The sequence below is a fragment of the Rattus norvegicus genome, chromosome 3, assembly GCF_021556685.1.
Source record: "Rattus norvegicus strain SHRSP/BbbUtx chromosome 3, alternate assembly SHRSP_T2T, whole genome shotgun sequence".
NCBI classification, from domain to species: Eukaryota; Metazoa; Chordata; class Mammalia; order Rodentia; family Muridae; genus Rattus; species Rattus norvegicus.
The window spans coordinates 54,782,269-54,807,751 of record NC_141536.1 but is presented as its reverse complement, the minus strand read 5'-3'; the positions used below and the strand labels follow the sequence as shown (position 1 = coordinate 54,807,751).

Sequence of the window (25,483 nt, the reverse complement as noted above, 5' to 3'; positions counted from 1 at the left end):
AACTGGCAGCACTAGAGGAAGGACACTGTTCAGGTGAAATAAGCCAGATGCAGAACAGGTATCACATGCTCTCTGCTATGTGGAAACAAACTTCTCAAATATCTCTAGTAGTATTACTAAAGTAAGGACGGCAAGAGAGAAGAGGGAATGATGGGCTGGGAAGGACTTGCAGGCATCCCCTTTGTACTTTGTATGGAACTGTGAGAAAGTTGCTGGAGTAGGTGATCAAGAGCTGGAAGTGACAGCTACCCTAATTTGACTGGTATGTATTGAGTCACTGCAATGCGCCCACAAATATGTTGCATTAAGTACAAACAAATGTGTAAGTGTCTTAGTCAGGGTTTCTACTCCTGCACAAATGTCATGGCCAAGAAGGAAGTTGGGGAGGAAAGCTTACACTTCCACATTGCTTGCTGTTCATCACCACAGGAAGTCCGAACTGGAACTCAAGCAGTTCAGGAAGCAGGAGCTGAAGCAGAGGCCATGGAGGGATGTTACTTACTGGCTTGCTTTCCCTGGCTTGCTCAGTTTGCTTTCTGATAGAACCAAGGACTACCAGCCCAGGGATGGCACCACCCACAGTGAGCCCTCCCCCACTTGATCACTAATTGAGAAAATGCCTCACAGCTGGGTCTCATGGAGGCGTTGCTTAAGGGAGGTTCCTCTGTGATAACTCCAGCTTGTGTCAAGTTCACACACAGACCCAGTCAGTACAGTAAGTAATTTTTAAAAATTAAAAAGTCCCTTACAGAAAGGAGTTATATTGGGGTTAGGAAAATAACTTTTACAGTGTAACTAAGTTTGTTTTTATTAAGAACAAGTGTGGAACAATAAGGTACTTAAACTGTCATACTGTTTCAAAATATTCTGTAGAGAACTTACAGATTACTTCTATTTAGTACCAGAATATATGGTTATTTAATGTAATGTTTTAAGACCTAGCTGCAATCTTATTTTTTAAAACCAAAGAGCAAAAGTATTAATAAACCATTTCATGGCACAGGGTACTGTTAACATATGGAAAAGTATGTATTAATTCTGACACAGAAGTAAAGTTAAGAATATTTATGAAGAAACTGCTAGTTTTGCTATCCAAGGAATTTGTATTAAGACTGTTGACCCTAAATAGGAATGCCTAACACCTAAAGCCAGATGCTGTGGTTTATATCTGTAATCCAAGCACCTGAGAGGACGGGGTAACTCTCCATCATAATCAGTATAGTAGTGAGGAGCCATGAAATAAATAGCAGAGCTCAAAAGTTGTCCTCCTAGTACATAGAGAGTGACCCATTGTGCTTGCTTCCACAGCTTACTTGGTTACACGACTCAGCGTGGCCCTGTCCACGTGTATTCCACATGTATTGGAATAGATTATACTCAAGATTGTTATAGAAGGGAGTCACAAAGTATCCTCGACAAATGAGGAGGATGCCCTTGGCCATGCCTCTGTATATGCCATTCCAAAATTGGTCATGTTTTTACTTATCGACAAATGAGAGGTTTTGAAAAGATTTTCTGTACAAAAATTATAAGATACTTCAGAGTCAACCTGACAAGATACTTGACAGTTTCACCAAGGGCTGCAAAGTACAGAGAAATCCAAAAAATGCCTGAATGAATGAGAGCTGCAGTACTGAGGATTGGAAGGAAAGTCTTAGCATTACAGTCTTGTCACTTCGTCAGAAGTCCATCTGTACATTAATGCAGTACCCGCTAAAGATTACAGTATTTGAGGGAAGGTAAAAATAAACATTCAAAATTTATATCAAAATGTGAAGGTAGACATGCTGAGGTAAAGATACAAGCATGATAATATGCTTATAAACCCAAGGCCAGCTGATTCTAGGTGACTTATCAAGATGGTATTAAGGACAGTACAAAGCTGGGGGAGTCGTACTTTTAAATGCCAAGAAATAAGTTAAATTAAGACAGGCGATACCAGCACAAAAGTAGAAAGAGATTAGCAAAACAGAGTCCAACAACAGATCCATTACACACTGACTTTGTATTGTAGAAGACAAAGAGTTAACTACTAAATCATCCAGTCTAATACTTTTGCAGAAATTCATGGCCTGCCTTCGTCTAATTTTGATAATACTTAGGACTTTAATTTATGGTTAAGTTAGTATTTCAGTGCTTATATTTTTCACTATATTTTTATTTACAGCTGAACTTAATGTCTCCATTATTACATACCAGCTTTTATTTTTTCTACAACTAACAGTTATTTACTAGGTTAGTATTGTAATCCATGTACTCCTCAACAGAGGTGCAGACATCATTGTAAAATACTAATTACTCTTCCTCTCTTTTCCTTAGTTCTTTAACTCTCTCTCTTGACGTTCTTCATTCATGTGCTTTAACCGAGGCTATCTGCCTTGTTCCCCTGGGATGTGTATTTTCCTAGACTCTTTCTTTAACCCTGAGTATTCATTTTCAATTGATTTGTGTTTGAGCTCCTGTTCCCTATATCTCCTGTCTTCTGTCTCTTGGGTTATTTCCTTGATTTAGTGGGGCATATTCTCCAGGCATTTCCTATGGAAAGGAGCATGGTAAATGTTTTGAGACCTTGCATATATTCCTCCCGTTGCTGTTGCTGTTGCTGTTGCTGCTGCTGTTGCTGTTGCTGTTGCTGCTGCTGTTGCTGTTGCTGTTGCTGTTGCTGTTGCTGTTGCTGTTGCTGTTGCTGTTGCTGCTGCTGTTGCTGTTGCTGTTGCTGTTGCTGTTGCTGCTGCTGTTGCTGCTGCTGTTGCTGTTGCTGTTGCTGTTGCTGTTGCTGCTGCTGTTGCTGCTGCTGTTGCTGTTGCTGTTGCTGTTGCTGTTGTTATTGTTGTTCATTTATCTGGCTGTAGAATTCGAAGTTGGAAACCATTTGTTTCATTGTTTTTTAGTTTTCTGTTACTGCTTGTCACTCTGGTACTATTCTGGTGTCTGATCCTTGTGAATGAATTGCTTCTCCTGAAGCATTTTAGGACCTTGTCTTTATCTCTAGCATTTAATCTTCATTACATGTGCCTTGAGCCTGCATGGTTCAGTAAAAGCATCCTTCCAATTTAAAGGTTTCTTCCTTTTCTTAAAAAATATTTATTTTTGTTTTTAATTATGTGTATCATGTGGTTATGTGCACATTAATACAGGTACTTATAGAGGGCATTGGGTCCTGTGGAGCTGGAGTTGCAGGAGGTTTGACCCACCCAACATGTGTGCTGGGAAGTAAATCCTACGCTCTGCAACAGCAGTGTGTGCCTCTGAGCCATTTCTTAGCCCTTCTTTTCCTGTTCTATTGTTATCATTATTATTTTCACTTCTATTTTCATTTTATGTTTCCAGGGTAGTTTTCCATTTTCTTTTTATATTTTCTATCCTTGCATGGATGAACTATTACTGATTCTGTTTTCGAAATTTTATTTGTATATCTGTGCGTGAGACAGAGAGAGAGAGACAGAGAGAGGCAGACTGCCAGAAATACTTGTGTAGCGGTCAGAAGGTTGAACTTAGGTTGCCAGGCTTAGTGGTCAGCACCTTTGCCCACTGAGGGTTATCTCCAGCTCTCAAAACTGTTTCTGTCTTCTCGTATCGGATATTTTACTCTGATGTCCTAGGTGTATTTTTTGTTTGCTTCTTGCTTGGGGAGAAGTTTCAGAATATTCATTCTTTCTTACCCCTGCTTCTCGTGTCCTGGGACTAATTGCACGTAAGCTGGATTGCTCATTAGCTTGGAAGCCTCTCAGTCCTTCTGCACCCTGTTGTTACTCCTGTAGGATTTTCCAGTTCTGAAGTTCAAACTGTCTCTTGTCTAGTTCTTATTCCTCTGCTGAAATTCCAGTTTGATCATTTCTTTTTTTTTTTTTAAAGATTTATTTATTTATTATATATAAGTACACTGCAGCTGTCCTCAGACACACCAGAAGAGGGCACCAGATCCCATTACAGATGGTTGTGAGCCACCATGTGGTTGCTGGGATTTGAACTCAGGACCTCTGGAAGAGCAGTCAGTGCTCTTAACCGCTGAGCCATCTCTCCAGCCCCTGATCATTTCTTACAAGTGTATCAACTTGTCATTTTTGAATAGATCTGTAGCTATTTTGAGGTCTCTTACTTGTTGATTCCATTATCTCTGTCAGAATGATGGGGTGTGTTTTGGAGAGTGTTGACTTTTTTTTTTTTTTTCTTTTTTTTTTGGTCTTTTTTTCGGAGCTGGGGACCGAACCCAGGGCCTTGCGCTTCCTAGGTAAGCGCTCTACCACTGAGCTAAATCCCCAACCCCGAGTGTTGACTTTTTTAAAAAATGGTTTTATAGCAGCTAGTTGACCTATCAGGACAACATAACTATGTCATCACAGGGTGCCCAGCCACTGGCATTGCCTTTGTGGTCTTTTAGACTTACCTTAGACAACTAAGAGTTGGCTCTCAACACAGATCAGGTACTAGACAGGCATGGGCACAACTGACAAGCAAAATTCTGAATTTTTTCTTTGTGGTTCCCTATTTCAACATACTTCTCCTTACTTTATAGCTGTTGTGGAATCTAGAAACCACTTTTCTAAGCAGTAAAAAAAAATTGTAATGTGTCAGCTGCCACTCCATGCTGATAGCCTTACGGCGCTCACAAGCACTCCTGTGGGATGGACCCAAGAGGCTGATACTGCCACAAGAGTCACAAGAGGCTCAGTGTTGCGGAAGCGTACGGGAAGGAGAACAGACACCAGTCTCCTGACAGAGCTGGTGTCTGCTCATCACTGCTCAAAAGTACATTGTCCAGACACTGGCGAAACTTGAGAATAGCAGTTAAGATTGTCACAGTAGTTGAGTTTCTTAATTAAGTCAAAACTGAGCAAAAAAAAAAAAAAAGGCAGTTTGTTTTTATGAAGAAAGCAAGGCGTGTGACTCTTAGGATGGCAGAGGCACAGGGATGACGCCTGCATTGGCCGCTGGGTCTGAGCCACGCACGGAATGCGGTCATTATGACTGAGGCACATGCATGATGCTCTCCTTACGTGGCTGGGAACTTTAGTGATCTGGTTGCTCAGCCATAGCCCAGTTCTTTTGCTTTTGAATTGATATTGTAAAAAAAAAAGTCACTAATACAAGTAAGACATTTATAGCATTGAGAACATGTTACATCCTGAAGCAGCAGGATTTTGGTAGCATGACAGGTCATTGTAGACATTTGTAGCATTGAGAACATGTTACATCCTGAAGCAGCAGGGTTTTGGTAGCATGACAGGTATTGTAGACATTTGTAGCATTGAGAACATGTTACCTTGCTTGCTTAGCTTCCGTGATCAGAGAAATCATTCTTGATTTTCATATAAATAAAGATTGTTTTATACCTTGTATCACGTTTCTTTAAAATCACTCCTAATTTTCACCTTTAAAAATCTTTCCAGGCTTCAACAAATAATGAAAGTTCTAATCACAGTTTTGGAAGCTTAGGATCTCTAAGTGACAAAGAATCAGAGGTAAGTAATTTCATTTTACATGTTATGCTGGGAAAGTAAGAGCTTGAATTGTCTTTTAAATGAACATCTCTTCCCTCCCCCTTCCCAACTTTGGTACCAAAGGTTACTATTTTAAAATTTTCTTTTAGAATTTTTTATGTAGTGTTTTTTTTTTTTTGTTTGTTTGTTTTGTTTTGTTGGTTTTTTTTCTTCTTCTAGGTGGTGATGGTAGGGAGTGGGGGTGGCCTTAATGAAGCACAACATTGAGATTAAGGATTATGTTTGGCATTAGAAAGAATACATACAGGGTTTTTTTTTATTTTATATCTTAATTCACACATGAATAAAATAAAGGTGTTATCAATGGAAGACCAGCCATTCATGGTTTTATAAGATGAATGTGGGTTTTGAAGTACGTTGCATTTCATAGTTTTTAAATTATTATTTTAGTGTTCCCATCTTAGTTTGATCTTTATAAGGGTTTGTGTACTTTTCTAGTTATAAAAATACATCTTTCTTCTTTGTAGAATTTCTTGTGGAATCAAGCTGGTGGTTTTCATTTTGCATATTTTTTTAAAAATGTGATAAATTCCTCTTGCTAGCACCCATTTACTGACCTCACCAAGAAAGTAGGTGGTATTTCTAAGTGGACTTTTGGGTCCACGGTATGGTTCATTCCGTGCATGATATCCTTGATGGCGTCTTCTAAAAATGGTGAACACAAATGTATTTGGGTTTAGCATTCTTGTTTTGATAAAGTGACTTTTTGTGAGTCTAGCCTTTTCTCTCCTCGAGTTATGCAGTTCTGCCCATTAATTTTAACCAATTTATGTGTGTATGTATGCGTGCATGTATTTGTGTTTTTCCTGTCAATGTAACAAATTTGTACTGGGTTCCTTTAGTCTTTTTCTGCTAGGTGTTAACACTTAGGAATTCTTACTGCATTTGGCTTCCTTGTTCAATGGAGAGAGGAACTCAAAGGTGGCTCTTTTTAGCTGTGTGTTTCTGAGAATCTAGAAAGCTGTAGGCAGGCAGTCTTGTGCAGCTGTACAGGCACCCTACACTCCATAGGAGTGTGGCATAGGTTCTCACTCATCAGGCTTTCCCTTCCACAGAGACAACTGGCAGGCAGCTGAAAGGACTGTGCAAGTGACGGACTTTATCTGCAGTAGGTTCCCTTGAGGTAAGCGGTAGCCACCCTGTAGCATCAGTTCACAGTTGAGGTTTTCACATGAGCACCTATGTACTAAGACCTTTAAAAAGCTTAGTTCTCAACCAAGTGGAGTTAAAAGCAAAACAACTTATCAAGAATATTTTGTTTATTTCTTCTGGACTTTGGAATATTCTTGATATTTTTCATAGATGAGTATATCAGTAATTTCACATGTTCTTTCATAATCTTGTGTTATGAAGAGCAATAAAGAAACTTTAGATGTTTTTCCTTTGTTATATGTTTTTTTTTAAACAGCAAAATATAGTAAAAGTTAGGTTCCCTACATAAGATCTTCATAGGGAATAAAATGTTTTTATGTTTCCTTAGTTACCAATATTCACAACGCAGGTTATAGATCAAATATTTGGATTCTTTTAGAGGAATGAATCTGATAATAAAAATTTCCTTTAAAGAACTCCATGGCTACCAGGCAGTGGTGATGCACACCTTTAGTCTTAGCCCTTGGCCATAGGCTGGTGGAACTCAGTGAGTTCGAGGCCAGCCTGGTCTATAGAGGGAGTTCCAGGATAGCCAGGGCTACACAGAGAAACCCTGTCTCGGGGAGACGAAAAAAATAAAGCCCTGGCAATCTTTTTGGATTGATTTTAACTAGCTGCATTACTTTACATAGATTTGTTTGTGTAGACATTTTGACATTGGGGCAGTATTAGGAAATCTCGAAAAATCATTTGGCTTTTGCTGTCCTGTATTGTGTATGTGGGATTTTTCAAATTGTTAGTTAAGCCTAGTAGAACAGTATGACATTTCTTCAAATTGTACATATTCCCTAATATTCAAAGAAGTGACTTTTATTATTCTACATCTCCTTGTCAGAAGTTGCTTATCTGGAAAATGAATCTCAGGCTTTATTTCTGTAGTAGAAACCTTAATTAATGAGTTTCTTTGAGAAAATAATTTTATACATACTGAATATTAATGTTCCTAGATTGTGACTTAAGGCATTGGGAGTAGGTGTTCGTGAGGTAGACGTACTCTTTGGCACTAAGTACGATGAGTAGTGTACTCTAGGTAGTATCCTATTGTCTCCTGACATGACTTAAGTTCTTTTTTTGTAATGTTTCCTGATTGTTATTTTGGGGATGGAAACAGGGTCTTGTCTACTTGACAGATAGATACTCTACTGCTGAGTTAAAATTCAAGCACCCTAATATATTTTTAAAATAATAGTGGTTTGTTACTGAAAGGTTTGTGTATGTCTTTCAATTAGCTGCCCTCATCTAACCACACCCTTACCTCGGTCATTTTAACTTTTCCTCCTGGCATTTAGTTACAAATTAGAGTAGAAACGTGTGCACACCATCTTTGGTTCACCACCTGAGCATTATCTATGTGCTCTTTAGTTCTTAGGGTTTTAACTCACTCTCTCCCTAGTTTTCTGTCCACACACCCAGAATCATATTTTCACCTTATAATCAGTATTAGGTTGATTGAATCTAATTTATACTTTTATTTTAGTTCATCTATGTACATATGACTTATTTTGAGATGTAGGATTGCAGAATAATAACCTTTTGTGGGTGTAGGAAAATTGTTACATCAGTAAAGTGCACTGTGCAAAAACAAGGAATTTGAATTCTTAATTCTCACATAAAAAACTTGAGTGTGGTGTCGTGTTCCTTGAGCTCCAGGGAATAGAGACAGAGTTTCTTGAGCAAGCAGTCTAGCCAATCAGTGACCTCCAGGTTCAGCGAGAGACTGTATCTCAAGAATGAGGAAGACGGCTGACAGTGACTTCTGAACCATCGAGTCCTTGTGCACCCTCCTTCCCAGAGCCTTGGAGCTACTACAGTTCCTCTAGTAACGAGTCACCATCACTACTCAGGGCGTGCATCCTAGTGCTTAGGGCAGTTCTGTAGCATTTAGGTTTTGTTTTTTCAGCTCTTACATTCCACTACACTCAAAAAGAAGAATGAATAGAATTTGGTGTTACTAAGAAAAAGAAGGAACGGGAAGGAGTCTAGGATGATTTAAAGTATTACCTTTCAGCCAGGCAAGGCAGAAGGAAAGTGAGGAGATGCTAGTAAGTTGAACTCTGGGTAATCTTGAGTTTGTCTGTTGCGGGTGGACAAGTGAGATTGTACTGCAGAAGACCCAGAAGTCTCTGGCATGGGTGTTAATAAAGGCGTAAGGACATAACCACATCCTGAAGTGCAGTCTGAGGGCTCCTGCGATTCTGAAACAGGCTTCAGGGAGTCTTTGTATCTTTGCTAACACATGCCTTTCTTTTAGTTTTTGGAGAACTTCCAGACTTTATGACACATGGTGCTGTCACACTGGTGATAATATGTATTTGTATGTACTCGTGTGACAAAAATTTGAAATAATAAATACTGATATTTGTAACCCACCCAAATGGGTTTGGGTTTCATTAACTGTTTGCTTATTACTGTGGTAGAATATCTGACCAGAACAACTTAAGGGAAGAAGAGTTTTGGCTCCACATGTTAGGGTTTGACCTGTCAGAGATGCTGGGGAATGAAGAAAATGATACCGTTGGGATTGAGTGGGCTGTGTGCTTCAACGAAGATGTACCAGCATCAGCCAGGAAACTCAGTGTGTTTATTTTATACATCTGAGTGGGAGAGGCAGGTTTACTCTATATGGCCAAAGAAGAGGTAGAGTTATTGTATACACCTAAAGAGGCAAGTTTAGCTAGTCTTGGTTGAGGTCTCTGCAGCAGAGTATAGGCTCAAAGTGTATCACATTTTGTGCACACACCACCAGCATCTGCACATGGATCAGGTCATTGGGATCCTTGACATGGTTATGCTTATCTCAACAGCATACATTATTCAGAGGTGGTGCTGTAGTTGCTTATTGGTATTCATTTCCGTAAACATGGGAAGGGCATGCTCATCAGTCTCCTGGGCTGGTGCTCTTCTCCCCAAACCCTTCTCAGTTTCAGCACCCAGATTCCTCTGGAAGTATTTTTGGAAGTTCTGATTGATTCTTCACATTCTAAAAATTTGGAAGTAATTGTTTTCTAGGCATTTATTTAGCAACCAAACAATTGTTAAATACTACCTTTTATAAAAGTGTGGGGGGGGTGAGAGAGGCGGGGGAGAGAGAGAGAGAGAGAGAGAGAGAGAGAGAGAGAGAGAGAGAGAGAGAGAGAAAAGAGAGCTGGTTGGTTTACTGTTGTTCTCAGGCAGAAAAAACTACCAAGCTAATTGAATACAAAACTTAATGGAAGAAAAAAAAGTGAGGTTTTCTTTGAAAGTTCATTCTAGTATAGTGAATGATATATTCTAGTAGATGATCAGTAAGAATAAGTAAACATCCCTGCCTTCAGCAAATCCATGCCATTCATCTCAGCTGCTCATGTTACCTATTGTTTAAAATGATGCAGGTGTGTTAAGTTTATCTAAACAATTAGTTTTCAGACTTCTAGCTGTCAAGATTGAGTTCTACAGCTCTTCTGTATTGTTAAGAACCCCAACAAACTTTTGGTTCTTTTTTTCGGAGCTGGGGACCGAACCCAGGGCCTTGCGCTTCCTAGGCAAGCGCTCTACCACTGAGCCAAATCCCCAACCCCCCCAACAAACTTCTTAAATGTAGCTTACCAGTATTTACCACTTTAAGAATTTAAAATAAAATGTAGGATCATTTAAATTTAATGTAGGTTTAAATACATAACCTATAAATTATCAGTAAAAATCATCCTGTCTTTACACAGCCTATGAAGTGTTCCTTGTAAAATTAATGAGTGAGTGAAAGCTTAGTATGCCAGCTGCAAATAGTTCTTACACACTTAAACCGAGCAAGGTTTGTGAGGCTTACCCTTCACACTGGATAATTTGGGGGGAAGCAGAGGAGACTGTCTTATATAATCAGTGAGGGTATTTAATAAAGTCTCCTCAGCTCTTTTGCACTGTGGTAGCCAGAATGCCAAATGCTGTCTGATAGTGGGAGGGAAATTTCTTTTGCTAAAGATCGACCCATGAACAGAGCAAAGAAAAGTATATTAAAGCATATTAAAGTATATTAACCATGGAGGTGAATTATAACTATTAAAATTTAAATCACCAAATGTTCAAACAAGCTCACAGAGTGTCACTTGCCCATAGTCACACACATGGTAAGTTAATGGTAGAAACTGTAATTCAAAAACCTGTCTTCATTGCAAAATGATACTCTCAGCTGTAGTAGTGTGGGGAACTCTAGCTTGATAGCTAAGGTGGTGTGGAGCTTACTGGATAATCACCCTAATTAGTCTTCTGAAAACTAATTTGGAGTACAGAGTCTTTAGGTTTAAGATGATTTGTAGCAGTTGTCAGATATGCCAGCCGAGGAAGGGCTGCAGTAAGAGCACTCACAGGTGTTGATTTCACATGCTTAGATTGTAAGGGCTCTGTGCTCAAGCTGATATTTGCTGAGAATTTTGTTCTCAGTGTTTTATTCTTTAGTAGAGTTTTAAAGATACTAGAAAGAAGCATTCTATAGCAATAAAATATGGGAAATATTTTACTAATGGTCCTTTATTTCTAATTTTCTAAAATAACCAAGTAACCATGACAACCTACTGCCCAGTGAACTTGTATAGCCTAACTAGTTTTCTACTCTATGGCACAATTTTGACTTTTAACTGTACTAAAAGAGTATAAGAAGTAGTGGAATCATTTTATGTGTATGGGTGCTTTGCCTGTATGTATGTCTGTGCACCAAGGGCATGCCTGGTACTGGGAGAGGCCAGAAGAAGGAATTGGATACCATGAAACTGGAATTCCTGATGGCTGTGAGCTACTACGTAGGTACCAGGTCCTCTGCAAGAGCAGCCCATACTTTTAATTGTTAAACCATCTCTTTAGCCTAGGAATCATTCTTAATTTTAGAGACTATGAAATGCATATTACACAGGAAATTCATAATTTATTATAACTTTAGATAGATAGCTTTATCTTTGACCCAATGATACATCAAAATCACTTCTAGAGTTTTTAAGGCATTAGTAATATTTGGAAAGGAGACTGTTTAGAAATAAAAACTTTGTAAATTATTGAAAATCATTGCCAATAGATATATGGTTGAAAAATAAAACTAATCTTAACACACACACACACACAGACACACACACACAGAGAGAGAGAGAGAGAGAGAGAGAGAGAGAGAGAGAGAGAGAACTGAACTTAGAGCTTGTACCAGGCAAATTCTCTACTGCTGAGCTGTACACTTATTCTACAATAGTGCTAATTATTGTTTACAGATACTGAAATGTGGTGAGTGTTCTCATATTTTAATATTGTTAAGTATAGACTGATAGCCTTTGTAGTTAAATTTTGGAATGTGAATATTCTACATTTGGTCTTTGTCAAAGGCGGAGAAGCAATTCATATTCCCTGACACCACATTTACACTTAAAATTGTTAGAGACGGTTGGATGGTTCCCTGACTAAAAACAGTTGATGCTTTTGCAGAGGTCCCAGATTCAGTTCCCAGCACCAACATGGTGGCTCACATCATCAGTAACTCCAGTTCCTGAGGCTCCAACCCTCTCTTCTGGCCTCTATATGCACATGCATGATGCATGCAGGAAATCATCCAGAAAGTCAATGCATAAAGTAAAAAGAAAATCTTCCTAGAGAAATAATGTGTCGTGGTGTGTGTGTGTGTTTGTGTGTATGGTGTGTTTTATAGTGCATTCTACTTAGCAGTTTTAAAAGGAAAGCAAGAAAAAGGAGAATGTCAATAAACAGTTATGATGCACAACAAAAAGAAAATGGCACATTAAATTATCAAATTACTCTTCACTAATATTGGAAACTTAGTATGTTCTTTTTTTTTTTTTTTTTTTTTGCTTTTTTTCAGAGCTGGGGACCGAACCCAGGGCCTTGCGCTTCCTAGGCAAGCGCTCTACCACTGAGCTAAATCCCCAACCCCTAGTATGTTCTTTTTAACATATGGCAATTCAGTTTTAAGTGACCCAAGTAAAAACTTAAGTTAGAATGGGAGGATGGCAAGTAACATGGTTGTTAGAACTCAGAGAGAGTATACTTCAGTATTAGACTTTCTTTCAGTGGCCATTGGTGCTGGGCATGTATGATGACCGTGAGATGTGCAGGCTTTAAAAAAATGGAACTGTCTATATTCGAGGTGAGTGGCTCCCCATCTCTTCCTGCTGCTCTCCACTTTAATATGATACTGTCATGTAAAAGAAGCAGTACATCATAAATACACTCAAAGTTGCTAGTGTTTATTTCTTTAGAACAGCAAGAAGAAGCTTTTTATTTGATAAGATTTCAAGACACATATATAAACTTCTATAGTAGATTTTGGAGTTAGCAGTATAACATTTCCTGTGAGGGGTCAGAGTTTTGCAAAGATAAGTTTTTATAAAAATGTTATAAATAAAATATGAAGAAGCAAGAAAAAAAGTCACAACAGAATTCACTATATTCTAATCTAATTTTTAGAGAAAAACAGGATATTTCTTTAATTTTTTTATTATTTAACATGTATGTATAGTTTGTTTACATGTATGTCTGCACACCACATGTGAACCTGATGCCTACAAAGGTTTGAAGAGGCTGTAAGATCTCCTGGAACTGGAGTTACAGATACTTGTGAACCTCTTTGGAGATGCTAGGAATTGAATCCTTGTTCTCTGAAAGAGCAGCCAGAGCTCTTAACAACTGAGTTATTTCCAGCCCTGAAAACTGAAAACTGACTATCTTACACATTTAATATTCTGGGGAGAGGGGCATTAGTTTGCATTGACTATTTTTTTTTAAGGATCCATGTTTTGATATGTGCCTTTAAGTAACAAAGATATTTCTCAGTTATTATCCTGTCTCATTCTCAAAAATGTGGTTAATCATTGAACAGTGGGATAAGCTGGATGGCTTAGTGGTTAAGAACCCTTTTTGCTCTCATAGAGGACCATGTTTAGTTTCCATATATGTACGGTAGCTTATGATGATCTGTAATTCAGTTCTAGGGAATCTCAGTTTTGTGACCTTCCCAGGTAACAGGTATGCACATGCTACATATACATATGTGCAACCCAAACACCCATATACATAAAACTAAAATTAAAAATACTGTAGTATTTTTAGCAGCTATAGGCAAAAGTTTGTCATGACATCTGTTTACATTATAATAACCATCCTTGAATTTGGTGTGAGTGTGAAACATTCAGACATGCAGTGAATTGTACTTTTCAAGTCAATCATTGGCTTGATGAATATTTCACCAACGATGCTCAATATTAGTATAATTTTTGTGTGTTTTAAAGTGTTTAAGTCTTAAAGAATTTAGTTGGAGAGAAATTAATGTTGCCTTGTTAGCTATAGTGATTTTTGTTAAGATTTTATCTGATGTCTGTTGCCTGTTTATTAGTTAGGCTTCGTGGACCCTAGCTAATAGAAAGAGCAAACTGCACTGTCAACCTCCTTTCCATTGATGTGCTGTGTCTTCATACTTTGTAATTCTTTGTTCAGTGTATTTATGCTGGTAATTTTAAGGATCTCTCTCATCTGAGGCTTATAGAAATAAGATTCATAATGTTATATGTCCTTAATTTTGCCACAGCACTAGCATTCTTTTTTCTTAACTTAAATTTACTTGTATTGAAGAAAGCCAGTTTCACCTTTAAACCACGAAGTACATGATTAGCTATAAAACCTTTGTTGGTAAACACTAACTTAAGACTCAAATGAAAGTATAGCATTCATTAATTGTATCACCTCTAGAGTGCTTTAAAATCTGCCTTTGTTTTTCAAACAAATTTTCAAGTGCTAGAAAATACTATGTAAGTTTGCACTATATCAAGTCAAATGTCTTGTAACATTAAATGTCGGGTTGGGGATTTAGCTCAGTGGTAGTGTGCTTGCCTAGCAAGCCCAAGGCCCTGGGTTCGGTCCTCAGCTCCAAAAAAAAAAAAAAGAAAAAAGAAAAGAAAAGAAAAAAAAAACATTAAATGTCAGAGTAGTGTGTCTCAATACTGGCATTTGTAAAGCTAAACTGTTTTATGTGCACTAATCTTTCCTTCATTCTTTCCTAGCCACTGTTCTACTGTAGTTTGGAATTCTTGGGCTTTTTATAATCATGTATTCTTTTCACCTCGCTTTAAAACACATTCAACTCTACCTTCTCTGTCAATCCTTACTGAGATCAGCTACAATGGGTTAGTTGATAAAGGTAGAGAAGGAAAGAGAAATAGCAGTATGTTAAGCAAGAGCAATAATAAACTTGAAAAGTTCTATAGAAAACATTTGATCTCTGAAAAATTTACATGTTATAAAAATATAAAAATTGTGTCATTGATGTCTTTGGATTGCTTCAAGGAAACCATTGGGTATGATGAGTAGTTGTTATAGTCATAATATGCTTCTTCAAAGGAGCGCTAATAGAATTAATGTTAAAATAAGATGCTGTGTTTGCAGGTGTGGGTAAACAGTGGCAAAATGCTGTATCTGTAGGTTAGAGCCTTGGCTTAGCCATCTTCTCCTTAAATAATTTCTCCCTTCAGGCGTTTGTGGAACAGTTTGAAAGTTGCAGCTAGCATTCTGAACTTTTTGTCAGTGGTTAGCCACTTCAGTGATTAAATATTTTGTGAGTGTCTGTACATTTTCCTCCCAAATTCTAAATTCATATCCTCCAACAGGCCTGTGTACAGATGAGTGACTCAGAGAATTGGCAGTGGTAGCCTTCATTGAGGATTTTTATTTTGTTTAATATTAATGTTGCTGCGATTATTTATTCTATGTACATTTTGCATTAGGGTTGTTGGCCTAAACTGTAGGTTCTGTGGGAGGGAGTGTGTTTTAAGTGTGTCCATAAATAAACAATGTTTTGCACATCCTATAAATTACTTGTAAGCTTATGAGGGCAGAAGCTACAAATCCTTTTACATTTTGACACGTAATTAAAGTTTTGAAGCAAAGTACATGGACATATGGGGTGGTTAATAGGGTAGTTGTTGACATAAAAGAATTGACTGATGTGTATTGTGTGCTGAGTATACTGCAAGTGCTGTGTTCCAAGAGTGTTCTTTATCCAGTCCCTGCTTTCCTACAGTGCTGGCAGTAAATGGATTTCTGGTGTAACACGACAATGATTATAATTGCAGTACATAATGAATCAAGGGTTTATTATTAGTCTGTTCAGGAATTCATGGTACTTGCCTTATTAAAATATTACATTCCGTACACCTCCAACGTATGTCCACAAAGTGAAAGGTTCTCACCAAGGAGAAATGTTAGGACATCCCAGGACGGCAGGAGGTCTAATCCCGTAGCAATGTTCACTTTGCAAGCTAACCTAGTGTGTTGTGGCTTTCGCAGTCTCTGTCTTTCACTCACTCACTTTATACAGTCCTTGGACAGTACCACTAGTTTCTGATCCCCTGTACTTTATAGTTTAAAATTATTTTAGACGTGTTTTTTCCCTCCTTGACATTTCTCAAACTCACATCTCATTTGAGATAAACCTCTTGGCTTTCCTTCTTTACTGTAATCACGGCCACTATTCTACCTCCTTTAGATGAACTGGCCCTTTCCCCAAAGGTGATTTCATTTCCCCTACTGAGAAATTGTGTTGAGAGAAAGAAAAAACCTTTACTAAATACTACTTTAAGTCTTTAAAAAAAGACATTGAATATGCTAAGAGGCTTATGGAATAAACTGTGTAATGAATGTTTTCCCAAATACGTTTGCAAATTTGTACATAATATACCACAATCTCACTTCAGCCCTCTTGTGATAGCCAGAATGTTAGTTAGCATTTTAATGGTTTGTACTAAAGAAATCTGTTTTCCTCCAATGAAATGTAGCATTCTTAGCCTATCTAAATGGGTGTTCCTTGGAGTGAACCATTTAAAACATGGTATCTTCTAAATAAGAACTGCTGACTCTACTATTACTTTTATAATTAAATTTTATGGTTTTTATCATTGGTTTAGTCAAAGTAGAAAGATAGGACCTTGGTGTGCTTTAAATTTAGTGTGGTGTCAGTTTACTCTGAAAAATTGTTATTTCTTGAGTGGTAGATTTATTTGTAGTGGTAGGCTTGTTGTAAGCTTGGTGAGGTGGCACCTTTTTATCCCAACGAGACAGAGGCAGGGGGGTTCGAGGAGGCAGAGTAAGTTCAAGGTCAGCTTGGTCTACATAGCAAGTTCCAGGCTAACTAAGGTTATATTATATATTGAGCCCCTCCCAATATACATTTATTGGCATAGATTATTGGAATATGAATAAATTATTACTTGTTTTTATTTTAATACACAGTTAGGATTCTTCATAAGGATGTTATCAGAATTTTTAGTTTGTTGTAGTATTCTAAAAGTAGATTGACAGGATTTATTTTGAAAAGTCTTTGGTTTTAAAGTGAAAAACTTAACAAGTGATGTATGATGGTTAAATACACAGTAATGTTTTGAAATACCTGTATATAACTACACGATTTTGATCCAGGGTATGTAGCATTCAAATAGAATTTAAAGAACATTTGGACTTTGGGTTTGCACAAAACTAAATTTCATTTGAATCTTGCTATATAGCACTAATAGTGCAAACCATGAATTAAGTTATATTTTTGTCCAGTAATAACAACATACTAGGGGTGGGGTGGGGAGAAGATAGGATGTTTATCTATAAGGAGTTCAAAGATACAGCTGGGTATGGTGGTGCAAGTCTTTACTCTCAGCATTCAAGAGTAGAGAAACAGGTAGCTATCTACCTGGGTTACAGGGTAAAACTGTCCCCAGCCCCCAAACATAATCTATGACTTTACTAGAATTGTTTTTGAATAATAATTGCCAGGCATTCAGGTGAATGGTCTCTTAGATAGGGTTGAATATGTCAGTTTTTGCCTGTCCCTATTTTCTCATTGAAATTTACTTTTTATAGACTAAATATATATGAATAGTTTTAAAAAAAAAAGGAAAAAGTCGATTTTCCTCCCTTCTGACTTAAGAATATTAAGGTCTGATTATTCTCAGATTTCTCGTTTTTTCTTAAGCCAAGTTCTGTAAGTGTGAATTTCAGTTATGTCTTCTAAATAAACTGCATGTCAGTGATTGAATTTGCATCCTACGGGCACTATTGAATGCTTTATTTGGCCTCAAAAGTAAGATGGTTTTTTATGTTGACAGTAATAATTTTGCATATTAAGACTGTAATTTAAAATGTTGTTAACTTATTTTCCTTAGACACCAGAGAAGAAACAATCTGAGTCATCCAGGGGAAGAAAGAGAAAAGCAGAAAGTCAGAATGAAAGTAGTCAGGGTAAGCAGACACATCTTTCTTCAGAGACCGTGCATACTTAACAACTCTTTACTCTGATTTTTAACTGGGGTGGTAACTGTTGAATAAGTGGCTTTGTGGTTCAGAAGTTTTATATCTAGTATGTATTCTTTGCATTATAATAGCTTAGTACTGTACTTTGCCTAGAAATAAGAGCATGAAACCATAGGCCTTTGTACTGTGGGTCGGCAGCCCATGCTTACTGTTTGGGGGCTTTGACATTTCCGTATTGTTTATTTGGGCTTAGAATCTGGTAGGCATTTCTTTTCCTCCTTTCAGTTTTTCATTCTATCTCACTTTAAGTCTAGCAACCCATCCTCTTTTTTTCATTTAAAAAATTATAGGAATAATTAGATTCTCATTAAAGCACCTGTTTTTTGTTATGCCCATTTTTCATCCTTATATATCTACTTTTTGTGATATAAACTGAAAAGTTATTTTCATTATATTATTCTTAAAAAATTGTGTGTGTGCGTGTGTGCGTGTGTATGCGTGTATGTGTGGTGCTTGTGCATATGTGCTTGCAAATGAGTGTATCTGTTCTTGTGTACACAGACCAGAAAGAGTGTTGTGTATCAGGATTCCTCTGTCACTTTCTGCCTCTTTGAGGTAGGGTCTCTCCTTGAACCTAGGGCCCATTTTTCTTGCTCAGGCTGGAAGCCAGCAAGCCCTAGTAATCCTCCTGCCCCATCCTGCTTGGAGCTGGAGTTACAGGTGTGTTAAGATGCCCAGCTTGTTATGTGGGTGGTGGAATCCTTCAGTTCTGGGGTCTGAACTTTAATCCACATGATCACACACTAAGCACTTTTAACCACTGAGTCAGCGCTGCAGCCTAGAAGACATGATTTCTTATAACAAACTGGTATTATTTAATTTGGGCCCTGGAAAGAGGTACGGTAACCTGGGTTCCTTAGTCAGGTATACATAGGGGCTGCATGTTTTGGAGCCAGTCTTTAGGCTCATGAACTGCCTTACCACTTACATACAGCACTATATGCTGTGTGCTATAGTAGTTGTCTGGGAAACAGAACAATCTGTTCTGGTCTAGAGGCTTTTTTTTTTTTTTTTTTTTTTGGTTCTTTTTTTCAGAGCTGGGGACTGAACCCAGAGCCTTGTGCTTCCTAGGCAAGCGCTCTACCACTGAGCTAAATCCCCAACCCCGGTCTAGAGGCTTTTAAAGGTGTGTAGTGACTTTGATCTCACATTATAGTTGCTTCCTTCTGTCTTGGAGTAGGCTCTCCAACCTGTGGTTAGTGGACGTGTAAGTTCATTGTAAAGGTACATCAACTCATTTCAGCAACAGGCTCAGGAAATCTTAAAAGTAAACCCCTACAGAAGGTGGGGCTTCTAAACTGGTTTAGCTAGCTTGTCCTTAAGAACTAGGGGGATGGGGTGCTATTAAGATGGCTCAGTAGCTAAAGGCACTTACCACTGAGCCTGACAATTTAGAGTTCAATCCTTGAGCTAACGTGGCAGAACAAGGGATCTAACATCTGCAAGTTGACCGCTGACCTCCACTTGTACACTGTGCCTGCTACCCATGTACTCCCAGACACTAAATACATTTAATACAAAATGAACCCAGGTCTTTTTTCTATCTGGTCTACCACCCACAGAAATGTCTGACCTTCTGGGTGAGAATGTTTGCCTAAATTGGGATCTCCTCATTTCTTCCTCACTGAACATTTGCTTTAGAGAGGCACTAGCTTATTGTGTTTCCCATCCTGCTTTTCCTTTGACCAGAAGCAACCTCCCCCCCCCTTCGTTACTTCATGACTATTTTAAGTCATATTTTCACAGCATAACCAGTGATGTATAATAGAAGTACTATTGCTTCTAGGAAATCAGGTCTGTCTCTGAAACTAACAAACAGTGGAGTAACTTCCCTCTTAACAGTAATGGACCTTGGTGGAATGGTTCTTGGTTAAAATTCAATTTCTAATCAGGGAAAGATGAAATGGAAGTGGGGTTATATCCTGAAATTAGATATCACATATATGGGAAAGGATATAGCAGATAAAAATTTATGTTCATTTAGAGGAAAAGAATTAGGGGAAAAGCTTCTAGGTAGGGAACCCTCTGTCTTTAGTCTGGTGGTATCTCTTTACAATTCTCAGGGATGTTAACAGAGACAAAGAGAACATTCCTTTGGGATAAGTCTCTGCAATCTAGTCTGACCTAAATAAATTGATATGAAACTGTTGTTCAAAAAAATTTTGATAGCAATTGTTGTCTCCAAGTCTATATTTTTGTAAAAGAAAAATTCTTAAAAACTAAGAGAGACTGCATTTTAAGACAGAACATGTAAAGAATGGTGTGACCTGTCATATGCCTCCTTATCAATATGGTCTTAAGACTAGTTTTTAAAATGTAGACTGTTAAAACATACATCCTGTTACTTTGCAGCAAATACATTTTAGAAAACATAGTGAGACTCTAAAAGAGAAGAAAAGACAAAGAAAATCAAAACATTTTACAGAATAACATTGATCATAAGCATGTTGTTATATGCCCAGCACTTTAGATTGCAATTGTATCAATGAAAGCTGGTTTTCGTTATTATTCTTAACAAAGTGTGGTTTAGTTTGTCAGATGCAAAGTTGCCATTTGTCTTTAGTTTTGTTTTTTTTTTTTCTTTTCTGGGATTAATAGGTTATTAAGAAATATTAGTGATGTTTTAAAGACCACATTCCCTTTGCTGAGGGTGCGACCATGTAGCAGAGCTGAAGCCCGTGTTCATCCCTAGCACCCTCCAATGAAAGGCGAGGGGAGTGGGAGAGAAACGGGATACCTAATGCTATTTATTTGATTATTCAGCAATTAGTACTTCCATAAATTGGCATATTTCTATCAAAATGTGATTTAATTAGATTTTAAAAATGTTTTAAAGATTAATACTCATCATTAATGGTTTTATATGCTTTTAATTAAATAAGTTACATTTTAATTTGGCACTTTTCTCTTTTTGATGTAATAAATAGATAATCATGACTGGCCCTTAAATCTATACAATTTTTATTTTTTATATTTTAGGAAAAAGTATTGGGGGGCGTGGCCACAAGATTAGCGACTATTTTGAAGTAAGTTTATTCAGAATTATTTCTAGTTCCTAATCCAGTGTAATTCTTCTGCAAGTTGGAAATCATTTCTCTGAAGAACAATGTCACCTTTTTAGAGTAATGTTAACATTGTGTGATATTTCTTTCCTAGGAACTTGAAAAACTTTCAGAGTACTTATATTCTTGATTAAGAAACCCATATTGTAGGTAAAGTTAGCGATTAGTGTTCTTTTTGCAGATGGAGGAACTAAAGAAGTAAAGTAGCTACCTGGAGTTGGATAACGGTAGAACCTGTGTTCTTACCACTTCCTACCAACACTGAGCCCTATGGATAGAGACTAAATAAAGATAGCGATGCGACTTTTGAAGCCCTCAAAAAAATAGCCATGCTTTTAGTCATTCTTAATCTAGACTGTTTCATTGCTTCTGCATACGTTTGGTTTCCAATTTCTGTGTGAAAATATTGATTGTTTATTAAAACAACAAATATTACTTCTTCAGTAAAAAAAGATGTCTTTACTTTGAAAGAGCAGGATTGGCCGATTAAGACAAGAACTAAGTTCAGACAACCCAAAACATCTCCAAAGCTGCTTGCTTGCTTGCTTGCTTGCTTGCTTGCTTGCTTGTTTCTTTCTTTCTTTCTTTCTTTCTTTCTTTCTTTCTTTCTTTCTTTCTTTCTCTCTCTTTCTCTCTCTCTCTCTCTCTCTCTCTCTCTCTCTCTCTCTCTTTCTCCTACAAATTATCCACTGCCCTTTTAGTTAAGCCACTCAAAGTTAATATCATTAAGAATTTGTGCTCTGGGTAGGAATAAATTCAAATAATCATATTCTCTTGAACGCCTACTATGTGCTTGATGATAAACTAAGCCCTAGATAAAGTGAATAAAGAAAAATTATTGGGTTGCAGGAAGTTGTTTAGTGAACACTAGCCATTTTCCATCTCTGCAGTTCATCTCAAACTTATGTTAAAATTAATAAGTGGTGAAGTGGACAATGCACTGTGCTCCCAGAGGAACCACGTCCCAGTGAGCTGCTTTCTTCTGTTCTCGGCACAGACCCACCAGGCAGACAGAAGTCACTGTGGGGTGCACTGCTGGCTTCTCTGTGCAGTTTAAGGCATAAATTCCATAAGAAAGAATGAGATTTGTAAAGATTGTTTTGTTACATGGAAAAGATTTGTTCTATATAATTATTTTATACAATGCACTGAATATTTGGATATCATAACAGATCTTGTGAATAATGATTCTAAAATAGTTGTGTTTATGAAAATCATATGTAAATATTTAAATTCTTTTGAGATTAGAGACTAGTTTCCTAAAAAAGAAAAATTTATAGAAAAACTGCTAAACTTTGGAGGAAAAAAAAACAAATATGTTCATTTTGGGGGTGATTTTTTTTGTCTTTGAGTAAACTGCAATATAACAAATTATAGTCAGAAGATAAAGTAGGCATCATTTGTTATATGATATAGTCTTAGGTTTTATATAGCTGATCTTGTTTTTGATTTTTCTGGACTCGTTTTAATTACTGATTGATTTTTATCTGAATATATATAATTAGGTCCGGGATGTAGACCATCTGTGTGGGGCCATGGGTTCCCTCCCTTGCACTAGTAATAAAATAAGATATACTTGAATCACTTCCTTCGTGCCAAGTCTGAATAGCAATTGTGCTTTCCCGTTTCTTTTCTCAGTACCAAGGTGGAAATGGCTCCAGTCCCGTAAGAGGCATACCTCCAGCAATCCGTTCTCCGCAAAACTCACACTCTCATTCCACTCCCTCCTCATCTGTAAGCTGTTACTACTCAAGGTTTTAATGCATTGTGTCTGCCTTAGAGGTTCTACATATTGAATAACTTAAAATGTGTTGGTTTTGTTTTGTATATACTTTTATGTAGTCATGTTTATGGTTTAAAAGGGAAATCACTTCAGTGACGTAGTTGAATCTTCTTTAATGATCTGATTCTTCTGGAACTTTTATTTTTGAATATTGGCATTGAGTTGTATGCCTATAATTCCAGCACTTAAAAGAAATGGAAGCAAGAGAATTGGGAATTCAAGATCTAGCCTGGAAAAGTGCCTCAGTGTTTAAGAGAACTCTGGCTGCTCTTCCAAAAGACTCAAGTTCAGTTCCTCACACTCAAAATGATGGCTCATGAACATCTCTAACTCTAGTTCCAGGGCATTTGAAGCACTTTCTGGCCTCCACAGGTACCAGGCATGCATGTGGTACCCAGACATACATGTAGGCAAAACACCCAAACACATAAAATAAATAAAATTTATTAGAGTCATCAACTATAGAGTTGATGTCTGTTCTGAGCTCCTTAACTTTTTTTTAAGTGAGTTTTTAAACCGAAGTTTTCCTGCATTGATTGAATTTAGTGTTACTTTGCTACCAAAAAAAAAATCATAGAGTCTGTGGGCTACGATAAACACTATAGCATCTCTCTATATTCAGTTATTACTTTCTGATTTTTAACTTTGTTATTGATTAAATTTCTTAACATGGAAAAATCATGAATCATTTAGAGGAAATTAAAAAAAAAAAGATAGGCTGATCAGTACAACATAGAAAGAAGTTATTAGAATTAGCCTGTAGCATTTTTGTTTCTAACATTTTAAGACACAGTTTTTATATGATTTGTTTTGCATCTTAAGTTTTATTTTTCATTTACTTGGAAGTTGACTATTTAACCAGAAAAATAGTGTTGGCTTTCTGTAATTTGAAGATGGTAAGGAACTTTCTCTGACTTATTCAAGCACCCTTTCATTATATCCTCTTCTACTGATTGTAGACATACTTAGTCAAGTCTTACACATTTTGTTCCTGGGGATACCATACATGGCCATTTAAAGGAAGGCTTAGGACTCAAATTTGAAAGCTAATATAACTTATACAGTGTTGCCTATCCCTGTTTACAGATTTAAACCATAAAATTCATTAATAAATGTGTGATTTTTAGAGTACTTATGACCATGCTTTATTATTCTAGTACTAAAAAGTCTAGACTTTTATGATTTTTGGTTGTTTCTTTCTCCCCAACCTCCAGGGTCTCTGTATGTCTAGCCTGGGACTCACAGAGATCTACCTGCTTCTGCCTCCCAGTTAGTGGAATTAAAAACATGAGCTACCATGCTCAGTGATTTGTTCCTTTAGTAGGATAATCTTTTTAATATTTTTGTTCCAGGCCATACTTTGTTTATAAAGCATTAAGTTTTGTGGGTCTGAGTAGAAGCCTCTTTAGGTCAGGAATGAGTGTTTGTTCACACTGGGTCTCATACAGGAGGTACTCAAGAATTCTTGTTGAATGAATTAATGATGATTAAAAGTCTTTTAAAGGTATTACAAGATAAAATTTTTCAGAAATGTTAAGTAATTGTTGCTGAGTAGAAACTGTTTTTTTTTACCTGAGGTAGAAATTTTACCGTAATTTTCAGGTTCGACCGAATAGTCCTTCTCCTACTGCATTAGCTTTCGGGGACCACCCTGTTGTACAACCAAAGCAGTTATCCTTTAAGATCACTCAAGTAAGTAAGAGTTTTACATTTTGTTATGACTTTTAGGAAAATTCTGACCAATTGTATTAACAAAATGTTTTTGGTTTGTTCTGGATATAATTGTAAAGTAAAATCAAACATAAGAGCTGACTTACTAAACTAAAACATTTGCAGGGCAGGCGGAACTGAAGCATCCATCTTACCACCAGCTTGCCCTTTGTCACACACTTGAGCAAGTGTTTCAGGCACTAAAACAACCAGAGCAGTCAGTGCTGCTCACTGAATGGTTCTGAACCTGCATCCAAGTACACATGTACTTGGTATCTTCATGCAGCTGCTTTATTGGTTATAAGTGAATACTAGTGTCATTTTAGTGTCTATACCATTAGAAAAATCACTTATATCAAGTTACTTAGATATAGTAATGTCATTATTATTACTATTAATAGTCAATTTTATGAGTTTTGACCATAGATCACATGTTTTTGAAGGTTTTTTGTTTCTGCTTTGCTTTTTAGTGCCGAGGATTGTATTTGGGAATCAGTGCAAGTAGCAGGCAGATGCTCTGGCACTAAACAGTCACCTAGTTAATACCACAGTCCGTCCGTCCATCCTCCGTGTGCCAGTTTCTAGTTAATGTTTTTTTAGACTTGGATTGGAGACTTGATCTGTGATGACACCTTGGCTCCCAACAGTGTATTTTTTTTTTTTTTAGTCTTTCTGGGTTCAAGCTGTTGTGTGTGAGCTGGGTGTGGTGACACATGCTTTTAATCCCAGCACTCTGGAGGCAGAGGCAGGCAGATCGATAAGTTCAAGGTCAGCATGATCAAAACTTATCTATCACATAAATAGAAATAGTTTTTACGGGGCTGGAGCGATGGCTCAGAGGTTAAGAGCACTGACTGCTCTTCCAGAGGTCCTGAGTTCAATTCCCAGCAACCACATGGTGACTCACAACCATCTGTAATGGGATCTGAAACCTTCTTCTGGTGTGTCTGAAGACAGCT

The 25,483-nt window shown here is 37.3% G+C and overlaps 1 protein-coding gene across 9 annotated transcripts in view; it reads left to right on the top strand.

The window, feature by feature from the left end:
- Tlk1 (tousled-like kinase 1) overlaps positions 1–25,483 on the top strand; it is a 107,934-nt gene that overhangs the window by 44,282 nt on the left and 38,169 nt on the right. For 6 of the 9 annotated variants that reach the window (XR_015682856.1, NM_001395018.1, NM_001395019.1 and 3 more), the window contains 5 exon segments: positions 5,391–5,462; positions 17,822–17,897; positions 20,949–20,995; positions 22,670–22,765; positions 24,417–24,506. Coding sequence is in view for 5 of the 9 variants with exons in the window: in NM_001395018.1 (NP_001381947.1) it covers positions 5,391–5,462; positions 17,822–17,897; positions 20,949–20,995; positions 22,670–22,765; positions 24,417–24,506 (381 nt within the window). In the remaining 4 variants the exon portion in view is untranslated. 9 annotated transcript variants of the gene reach the window in all.